The 11,023-nt window shown below is 39.2% G+C and overlaps 1 protein-coding gene across 2 annotated transcripts; it reads left to right on the top strand.

Moving 5' to 3' along the window:
- The first annotated feature begins 2,831 nt into the window (after positions 1 to 2,831).
- On the top strand, positions 2,832 to 9,541 carry cimip2b (ciliary microtubule inner protein 2B). Of its 2 annotated transcripts, none has more exons than XM_081355293.1 (6): positions 2,832 to 3,237; positions 5,339 to 5,562; positions 5,640 to 5,794; positions 8,595 to 8,727; positions 8,807 to 9,019; positions 9,117 to 9,541. In XM_081355293.1, exons 1-6 carry the CDS (start codon positions 3,173 to 3,175, stop codon positions 9,218 to 9,220), a joined length of 894 nt encoding a protein of 297 aa, XP_081211419.1. In that variant the 5' UTR covers positions 2,832 to 3,172; the 3' UTR covers positions 9,221 to 9,541. The 2 variants fall into 2 exon arrangements, with proteins under 2 accessions (XP_081211419.1, XP_081211420.1); XM_081355294.1 differs by lacking the exon at positions 2,832 to 3,237 and adding an exon at positions 3,836 to 3,956 and having other exon boundaries at positions 9,117 to 9,474.
- The last annotated feature ends 1,482 nt before the right edge of the window (positions 9,542 to 11,023 follow it).

The following is an 11,023-nucleotide window of genomic DNA, read 5'->3' as shown; positions in this document are numbered from 1 at the left end:
ATTTGAGAGAAATAGGCCTTTTGTGTACATAGAAAAAGTCTTAGATCTTGGAGTTCAGCTCATGAAAAACAAATGTTGCGTTTATAATTTTGTTCTGTGTATAAAAAGAATTCACTGAAACTAGGACCATGGAGTTTCATTAATTTCACAGCTATGCAGAAGCTGCACAGAGGAATAGACATTCCTTTCCATTGATAACATCAGCATTCCTCTCTGTGTAGGAAAAATGAAAGTATGCAACATCAGAGAAAAACTGTTAAACACTAATAATGTATAATGCACTCCAACGAAGAAATTTAATTCAGGGTGATTGGGTTTATGGAATTATGACAATAAATCTATGTTATTAATTTTTATTATTCATGCCATTATGATTGTACATAATAAAATTGGACTTCAATTAAAGTTATACTGGACCTAAATAGGTTTTTGCTCATGTTTAGGTGTAAAGAAGAAACTGGCGACAGCAATGTCAACACATTTCATTGAGATCCATTGACTAAGCCAAGGGGATCCAGACCTCAGGCCTCCTGCACTGAGAACAATGGTTAATCTGCATATCACACATTTAAACTAAGATTTTAAAAACTTACAGTGTAGGCTACACTAAGTCTCCGGGCTCATGGCATCTTAAACACTAATCTATTAAAGGTGACATATTATGCCCCTTTTCACAGGATGTAATATAAATCTATGGTGTCCCCAGAATGTGTCTGTGAAATTTCAGCTCAAAATACCCCCAGATAGTTTATTATAGTTTGTCAAAGTTGCCTCTTTTTGGGTGTGAGCAAAAACACGCTTTTGTGTGTGTCCCTTTAAATGCATCCACAAGCTTCGGATTCAAAAACAAATCACACGAATTTCAGTCAGATTTCAGAGATAAGTAGCAGAGTGCAGCCTTATGGAGAGACTCAGGAAGAGGTTTTAAATTTTCGACTGCACCTGGACGTTTCCGTTAGTGGATACATTTATAGTTGTTGTGGAGTTACATCGATTCATCTCATCAACTTGCATATATACCGTCCGTCATGTTTAACTTTTACACACGTTAGTTGACACAGTTCCTTGAGGTCTTCATAAGACAGCTGTGACATTTTTGGTCAAAAAGTGTTCTGTGTCCATCTGTGCAGCCTGCAATGCCAGAACAGTTTGCATGCTTTGCTCAAACTTTTGCCATTGCTTTAGAACTGGTTACACTGTTGTCGCTTGCGAAAATGGTGGCGCCAGGTGGAAACCATAGACAGTAAAAGAAATGGACACAGCGACCCCATTGGATTCAGCGGAGAAAAGTGAAGTCAATTAGAAGCCCTCACTTCCTGATGGCCGAGCGTACTGCGCAGACTCAAACTGAGCTTAACGACGTAGATGTGACGTGAGCAACCCGTCTGTCTTCTAGTAGCTGTGTCAAGAGAAATCTGAATCATTCCCTTCTGAAACTTGCAGAGACGGAGAGTGTGAGTAGGAGGTGTCCATGAGCTAGGAGCAGGAGCAACTTTTGCTAAGTATTCTGATTAATTACTTTGTCATTTTGCCTCCACGTCCCCCTGATTGCCTGCGAGATGTAAAGTTATTCGCTGTCAAAATGACGCCAAAATGAATGGGAGTCAATGGAATGCCCCCGGGAAGCTTCAGTTTTTTCTGAAAGATTACCCCCTTGGTGGAAACGGGCAAATTAAGGGGCGGTAATATTATAATAAGATCTGATCGCTTTCTTTTTGACATGCTTGCAGAGAAAGGCTTACCAAAACAAAGTTACTGGGTTGTCATTTTTTACTTTTTCTGGGTTGGTAAATGCACCGGGGACCCGATTATATATAGGCCTTCCACTTAAACACGGAAAAAGTCATATTTTCATGATATGTCCCCTTTAACGACTCCTAAAAGACGATAAAGTATGGAGATAAAACAGTGGATTTTAGTGCTGTGTTGTTTGCTTTTGGGATCTGAGCGTTTGGATCAACCTGTTAACGCTTCTGGAAACCATACCATAGCTGAGGAACAGACAATTAAGTCATTATTAACTGATTAGAAAGAAAAAAACATTATTATTATTATAATTTGTTATTTTTAAATGTAAATATAGCCTACATATTTGAGACTGCTGTGACTGAATTGTTGAATCAATAGCTATAGCTACTCTGAACTTCCAAATTTGGGAACTTCAAGTATTGATATTTAAGTCGGGTAACTATTTCCATTATAAGACAAACAGCCTATCTAAGAAAAACTTTAGTCGTTATACCGCCATTGATGATGCTTTCCCCGCTTCTGACCGCGACGACACACTGGCATGCCCAGAATTTCCCCCTAACTTTACGTGAACTAATATTTATATTCAATTGAATTGTTTAGGCCAGGGAACATAAAAACAGTGCTTTCGGAATCCTCTCTCTCTCTCTCTCTCTCTCTCTCTCTCTCTCTCTCTCTCTCTGTGTGTGTGTGTGTGTGTGTGTGTTTGGCCACTTACTGTTTTGTAAAGGGCAACCCGTGAAGATTCATTCTTCAGAAATCTCGTGTGTTTCGACAAATCTATCAGTGTAGGAGGGACTGGAGCGTTATGAGAGTAAAGTGATGACAGAAGTCTCATTTTTTGGAGAACTATCCATTTAATATCACGTCTAAGACAAATAAATTTCCCGTTTTGTCCTCTTGGGTCAACGGAATCATTTCTATTTATAGATAACGAACGCTTGACCTTCTTCATAAGAGCCAATTTCCTTTTTGGGGCTATAAATAATATATCCGGGTGCATTTCTCCTAGTATCCACAAGAGGCTGCAGCACCACAACTAACTGACTGGTCATGTTAAGTTAATAACGGGTCAACACTGTACCAGCCAAATGCAGCAAGCCCATGCGGTTTTAAACCGGTCAATGCAGTATCGACGTTTAGAACAACTGCTGATAGAGCGGAGTTTATCATCCAACAGTTTAATTGTAATTATATGTGTTAGAAAACTTATTATTATTTTTTTTTTTATCAAATAATTATTTTATTTAATGTAGGTGGCTGCATACTTTATCGAGTGCTTTCATCACGATGACTAGAGAACACCATACGTCATGTGATTACGTGCGCTGTCCGGCATAATGGCACGCGGACGCGCGCTCACCTTGACTCCCTCGCTAGCAACCGTTACACAAACACTCACAACTGCTGCGGGTTTCAAAAGATGGAGCAGTTTCCTCCCAAATTCAGTAAAGTGCTGGTGACACCCGACCCGCAATACATCCCTGGGTGAGTTGTCAGTTATTTCTCTGAATTGTTATTAAATTATTTGTTACTTATTTTGTTCCAGAAGTTCACAGCGGTTGGTATTTTTATGAGTTTGAAAATGTGCACTTTCTTTAATTTAAATGATAGTTTATGTATGGGTTTATGTTGAAGTAACATTAGCTACAAACCTTTCTAAATGTACCTTGAAATGAAGCATACTGCCAGCTGTCACTCTTGAGTGAGTGAGTGAGTGAGTGTGTGTGTGAGTGAGTGAGTGAGCCCTGTCCCAAATGGCACCCTAAGTACTCTCGTGGTCTTCCTACGAGTCCACACTTTCGTGACGTAATGCCGCGTTGACTGTCGGGAAGAAGTCTGCTGTGGAGTCCACATCAGTGCGGGCTCGGCAAAAGTGCGCATCGAGGGCGCATATCGACCGCAAGGGGGGCGCTCGCTAGCACCCTTCTGAGGCCTAAAATGACAAATGGGACACCCCACGGCAGAGGTCTTCAGTCCTGCTCCTGGAGGGCCAGCCACTGTCCTGCAAAGTTTAGTTCCAACCTTAATCAAACACACCTGAATCAGCTCATCAAGCTCTTCAGAATCGCTTGAATATTCAAAGGCAGGTGTGCTGAAGCAGGTTGGAACTAAACTCTGCAGGACAGTGGCCCTCCAGGAGCAGATTGAGGACCTCTGCCCTACGGTCTCACGGACTTAACGGACACGCGCACGCGGCAGCCATTGTAAGTCCAGAAAACCGAAAGTGCATTTGATGTGCCATTTGGGACAGGGTGTTTGTGTGAGTGTGTGTGTGAGTGAGTGAATGAGTGAGTGCATGCTTGCGCGTATGTGAGAGTGTATGGAAAGCCATGAGTGCCAAAAACGTTAAATATGTGTTAAATACACGTAAAATATGCATGAAACACGTTAAAAATCAGTTTGAACTGGTCAGTGTCATTGGCTGCTGAAGACTTGGGTCTAACAATTTCTTTTGAGAGAAGAGCTTGTGCTCAGGTCAGGACAGGTATAAGAACTTGATTTGTCTTTTCTGACAGTTCATTGTACTGTATAGTATTGTACTGCTACCAGTTTTGCTACCAGTACTGCTACCTGGGCCAGTTTTGGGCCGAGGACCCAGCCAGAACTGGGCCAGAATTCAAGCAAGGACGCAGCCCAGAGGTTGGCGAGACAAATTTTACTATCTGGGAATGGAAATGCTAATATTAAATCACTACGTGATTCTCAAACTTCACTAACTTTTATGTCCCATCTGTATCCCCCAGGGGATTTCAATCTCCATCATTCATTTAGCATAGCCTATATTGTTTGTGTTTTATTTATTTAATCTTGACTCAGACTTTCAATCTTAAACCATTAAAATCCTCCATAAAAATGCTATCCAAGGTGTATTTGATTTTCTTTCTTTAGATGAACACAAATTAAGCTTTTTATAAAAAAAAGTAAAATATATATATATATATATATATATATATATATCAGAAGTTTTCTTACACTCACCTATTGTTTCAAAATATAATATAATATGTTGAAAATATAATACAATTGTAATGTCCCAAATGACACTACTATACTTATATTATCCATTATGTACTCAACCTTGTAGTGTATGAATAATAATTTTAAAATAATGAATTTTTAAAGGTTATTTTGTCCTTCAACATTGGAGTCTGATAGCCCCTTCCCCTCCGCTACGCAGACTAAGTTAAGCTGCAGTTGAGTGCATGAAGTGTCCAACATTCCACACTATGTTTTTTCAGATAATTAAGTGCATCATCCAGGTATTTGAAGTGCATTTTTTCTTTTTGGAAATTTCAGTGTGAACACACTACTTGCACAAGAACGCAAATTGGGACGCACCTTGTGTGTATTTAGAATACATAAAATGCTAGCAGCAAAATTAGACAAGAGTCAGACATTTTTCCCTTTTTTTTTTTTTTTTTTTTTTTTTAAATGACACTTCTGTCACAGAATGCATTATGGTGGAAATGTTTGACTGTATGCAATGCGTGTATGTCCACTATGTAGCCTACAGTCCACATGGTTGACATATTATATATCCATAACATAATCATCATTCCCAACATCTGCTGATGGTTGTGTGCAGGTATGCAGGCTACTGTCCTCAGCTGAAGTATCACATGGGCCAGACTTATGGTCAGTTAACAGCAAAGCTCCTGACTTCCCCGGATGTATCTCACTCACAGAGGCTTGTGCTCCATACTGGTCATCTCCCATCCACAGAGAAGGACACAGAGCCCCACGATGAGACCTGGAGGAGCCAGCATGGAAGCAACAGGAACCTGGACAAAATGATACCGGGATACACAGGTTATTAGCAGCTTGGGGGATTGCAGTACTTGGTGTCAAGTTTGCAAATCTGTTAACATATCTGTCTGTGCTCCAAGGATTTGTTCCATTGCGCCAAAACTACTTCTGCAAAACATATGCAGAAACCTGTCGAGATGCAATATTGGAGTTCAGCCAGGAACAAAAGAAGAGACTTCGTATAGCTTCTGCTGACCTGTCTTTTGCTGTCAACAACAGCGTCCCAGGCTTCAAAGTAAGATGTCACAGTCGGTTTGCTCCTCTTTCACAGCTCCCCTGTGTAGGGTCACCCTGTTTAATTATACACGCTAAATATCCAGTATCAAAGCAGGTCGAGTGTCACATTCCTGTGAATGAAAGGAAGAACTGTTACTAAACAAGCTCTCCAATCAGGACACTACATGATTTCTGGCAATTATCGCCCCATTGTCAAGTCAAGTCAAGTCAAGTTTATTTATATAGCGCTTTTCACAACACAGGTTGTATCAAAGCAGCTTCACAGTAATAAATTAGAACAATACATCAATGTTTGTTTCTAGTGGAACGTCTACGTTCGGTAATGCTGATCAATAGTATCGTTGATTGATTAATTAAATTAAATATCCCCAAATATCCCCAACTGAGCAAGCCAAAGGCAACAGTGGCAAGGAACCGAAAAACTCCATCAGGTGACCTAATGGAGAAAAAAAAACCTTGGGAGAACCCGGGCTCAGTCGGGGGCCAGTTCTCCTCTGGCGTTTATGAACTAGAGGTCGGATTTAACTGTAGAATTAAAAGTATTATATGAATGCCTGGCTGAAAAGATGCGTCTTTAATCTAGTTTTAAACTGGAAGAGCGAGTCTGAGCAACGAACAGTATCCGGAAGACTATTCCAGAGTTTTGGTGCTAAATGTGAAAATGCTTTCCCTCCTTTGGTGGACCTAGATATCCTAGGTATGACCAAAAGCCTCGAATTTAGTGACCTTAAAGAGCGCGATGGATTATAGGGCGATAGAAGATCCGTTAAATAGACTGGAGCTAAGCCGTTTAGGGCTTTATAAGTCAGTAGCAATACCTTGTAATTAATACGGGACTTTATAGGTAACCAATGTAGGGATGATAAAATCGGTGTTATATGATCATATTTTCTTGATCTAGTTAGAACTCTAGCGGCGGCATTTTGGACTAACTGTAGCTTGTTTATTGAGGATGCAGGACAACCGGCTAATAACGCATTACAGTAATCTAGTCTCGAGGTCATGAATGCATGAACTAACTTTTCTGCGTCAGAAACTGATAGCATATTACGTAGCTTAGCAATGTTTCTAAGGTGGAAAAAGGCTGTTCTTGTAACATATGAAATATGATTTTCAAAAGACAGGTTGCAGTCTAATATAACACCCAGGTCTTTTACTGTAGAGGATGAAGTAACAGGACATCCTACTATGTTAAAGTTGTATTGTGAGAGGTTTTGTGGGTGGTTTTTTGAACCGATAAGTAGTACCTCTGTCTTGTCTGGATTTAATAAAAGAAAATTATGCGTCATCCAATCTTTTATATCTTTAACACACTCTGTCAATTTGGATAATTTAGCGTTTTCATCTGGCCGTGATGAAATATAGATTTGAGTGTCATCAGCATAACAATGGAAACTAATTCCATGTTTCCTTATAATATTTCCAAGTGGTAGCATATATATTGAGAATAATAGAGGACCTAAGACAGATCCCTGCGGCACTCCATAGTTTACTGGAGTTATGATAGATTTTTCTCCATTTAAATAAACAAAATGGTAGCAGTCAGATAAATACGATCTAAACCAGCTTAATGCTTGTCCTTGAACACCAGTATAATTTTGTAGTCGATCTAAGAGTATTGTATGATCTATAGTATCGAACGCAGCACTAAGATCAAGTAAAACTAATATTGAGATACAGCCTTGGTCAGAAGCTAAAAGTAAATCATTTGTGATTTTAACGAGCGCAGTTTCAGTGCTATGATGCGGCCTGAATCCAGACTGAAACTTTTCATAGGTGTCATTTTCTTGTAAGAAAGAGCCCAGTTGAGCGGACACAACTTTTTCTAGTATTTTAGACATAAAAGGTAGATTTGAAATGGGTCTATAATTTACTAGATTATTCGGATCTAATTGTGGTTTCTTAATGAGAGGTTTTATAACTGCCAGTTTAAATGTTTTTGGAACATAACCTAAAGATAAAGACGAGTTAATAATATTGAGGAGAGGCTCTTCCACTACAGGTAACACTTCTTTCAATAGTTTAGTTGGTATGGGATCTAATAAACATGTTGTTGTTTTAGATGAAGTAAAAAGTTTATTTAACTCTTTTTGTTCTATAGTTGTGAAGCACTGTAATTGTTCTTGCGGCGTGATAATTGAGGCTGAATTATAAGGCGCGATTGAGGATTGAACGTTTACAATTGTGGTTCTGATGTTTTCTATTTTCTCAGTGAAGAACTTCATGAAATCATTACTACTAAACTGTAATGGAATACTTTGTTCAGGAGACATCTGTTTATTTGTTAGTCTCGCCACGGTGTTAAATAAGAACTTAGGATTGTTATGGTTGTTTTCTATTAGTTTGCGTAGATGCTCAGCCCTGGCCGCTTTTAGGGCCTTTTTATAACGTGACATACTGTCTTTCCATGCGATTCTAAAGACCTCTAAGTTGGTTTGTTTCCATTTACGCTCTAAATTACGGGTTTCTCTCTTTAGAACACGCGTAGTATTGTTGTACCATGGTGCCATTGTGATACATAACTGTGTAAACAAGCTGTGAAAGTCCCCTCCCCTGATTAGATAGATAGATAGATAGATAGATAGATAGATAGATAGATAGATAGATAGATAGATAGATAGATAGATAGATAGATAGATAGATAGATAGATAGATAGATAGATAGATAGATAGATAGATAGATAGATAGATAGATGCTGTTATTTTTTTTTTTAGCTATATTCATCTGCTGCCTTCTTCAGCTTGCAATATCTAGTTTTAAATTCAAAGCTACATCTAATGGTTGTCCTTTGTTGTAGCCTGGAAGATCGAACAGCCCTCTGATTGCAATATCTAACGATCCTGCCCCCTACAAGGCCCCGGACCCCTGGATGCCACAAGGCTCCCCGTACTTCATGGAGGATAACAGCCCACATAAGTATTTCATCTCAGGTGAGCCAGAGATGGGCTTACCAAGATGAGGTATTTTAATGAATTTTGCACCAATGTTTAACAATTGTCATTTTGACAGGTTTTACTGGCTATGTCCCCAAAGCTCGGTTCCTCTTTGGTACTGGATATCCCATCATCACCAACAAGGCACTAATCCACTTTAGCAAGGAAATGAAGGCAGGTCAGACCTCCCTCAACCTGCAAGAGGAGTCGTCCATCAGCTTGCCTCAGATACCCACAATATACTCCTCCAAATCAGGTTTCCTACCCTCCTACACGGGCCACATACCAGGTAAGTGAAGATGGTAATTACTGTATGGTTCTTTCCAGAAGTGATGCTGACTTTTCCAGTAGAAGAGCAATGAAAAGTTGTTATTTTATATCAACAGGGTACAGATTTCAATATGGCCATACATTTGGGAAGCTCACCCATAATGCTTTGGGTCACACTGGTACACAGAGGAAGAACGCAGGGGAAAACAGTCTGAGCTGAAGACCCAACCTTGCAACTGAAATCAGTGATCACACATAACTCATCTAAGGACAATTAAAGTCACGTGGGTCATCTAACAATCAACATGTAGCTGTGGAGTTAATGTTGTCATATTTAACGAGATTCACTATAACTTTAAAAGTGGTGGAAGTGGTATGGTTTAGTATTATTTTACAAAATCATGTGTTCACTGAAAAGCTTTTCATTTAATCCAACAAAAAGAAATCTATTTTGACTAAATATATGCTTTTTACAAATACTTCCTAAATTCTTCTGGTACATGCATACAAAAAAGCACACAATACAAACATTAATGACTCAACAAATCTTTATTATCAGAAGGTTCCAATCAGGCACAACTTTAATATCAGGGAATAGAAAAAACACTGCTGTTAAAACTGACTTATAATCAAATCTTCCTCTTCAATGAGCTCTTGTTAATCTTTTCATCACTAACATCAGGGGTCACGCTTGGGCAAATGTAGTCCTCAACAAATATCACTACTTAACTAGTCCTGCTGTTAAGTGATAAGTAATATATAGCTACTCAGCATGCATATTTATCAAAGAAAATAGCTAGATTTCATCGTGCAAAAAAATGCAATAAACCAGCAGTTGTAATTCACTGAATACAAAAAAGGAAAACTACAGGATTAGTTTGTCATGTGTATACATTTATACTTTCATGCATGGAAATGGCTAAGTAATAGAAACTATTTTGAAATAGACCATAATGGAAATTTACTTTTTTAAAGCCACATAGTTCAATAACAGCAGAAATGATATGCCTAGAATGATATGACAGCTAATGACCTGAGACAGAGATAAAGTGCTGGGATTGGTTGAAAAAGACTTCTGGGGACCTCAGTTCCAGTTTTGTGCTTGATTGCTGATAGACAATATACGTCTCTGCACAATACTTTGATTGTGGTAGAAATTTAATCTAAAAACCTTCATAACATCATGGCTTAAAAGTAAGTGAATATTTTGATACCTTTTAAAGACCAAGCTATAATATAAATTCTCCTGATTGATAAATCACTATAGCAACATTCTGTCCAGGAACAGAGATGGTGCTCTTGCACTGGGTAAAATCTCATTCAGGTGATTTTTATTTTGGATTAATTGTGCTTCTTCTCTGTCTAGCTGAAATCAGACTCCTTGTGGGGTCTTAAGAGTTAATATTTCATCTTTATTTGCTGTGTCTCTGTCATGGTTACCACTTGAATGAGCATCTGGCCATTTCCCTGTCCACACTGACTGTGCTAGCAGATCCACTTTTGATGCTCCAAGCTTCAGCCATTCTGAGGGCCGCCTAGAAGAAGACAAATGTTCTGTCATAAAGACAACCGGAGTTAACAAAGTGAATTTATCAGAGGTTTTGAGGACTCACAGCTACTGACCTACTTCTCAGAGATCCACTAATTCTCTTTTGTGCCCTCTGTGGCCCAACTAGGGTTCCAACTCCAGAGCCAAAGAGTCTGGCCCAACGCAGCTCACTGAAGTGTTTGTCCTCCAGAGGACTTGTTGAAGATTGTGGCATCTCAATGTTTTCCATTCCGTTTGCTTCATCTTCTTTCTTCTTTGTTCCACACTCTGAGGTGGGTGTCTGATTTTGCCAAGATCCGTCAGTTTCCCTTTCACTAACATCACTGTGACCTGTTGAGCTTCTGCTGTTTGTCTGGATAGAGCTCATCTGAAGAAACTGAGCTGACTGGGAAAGAAGCCGATGAGGCAGAGGTACTCTGTGCTTTTGCTTTTCCATACTTTGAGGTTCGGCTGGCAGATGGAGATCAAAGGGCA

Source organism: Scardinius erythrophthalmus (assembly GCF_964197995.2).
Source record: "Scardinius erythrophthalmus genome assembly, chromosome: 23".
Taxonomy (NCBI): domain Eukaryota; kingdom Metazoa; phylum Chordata; class Actinopteri; order Cypriniformes; family Leuciscidae; genus Scardinius; species Scardinius erythrophthalmus.
This window is presented reverse-complemented; position numbering and strand designations above follow the sequence as displayed.

Coding starts and splice junctions, on each gene's coding strand:
- cimip2b (XM_081355293.1), top strand. CDS start 3,173: ATGGAGCAGTTTCCTCCCAAATTCAGTAAAGTGCTGGTGACACCCGAC. Junction 8,728..8,806: donor ACATAAGTATTTCATCTCAG/GTGAGCCAGAGA, acceptor TCATTTTGACAG/GTTTTACTGGCTATGTCCCC. Junction 9,020..9,116: donor CTACACGGGCCACATACCAG/GTAAGTGAAGAT, acceptor TTATATCAACAG/GGTACAGATTTCAATATGGC.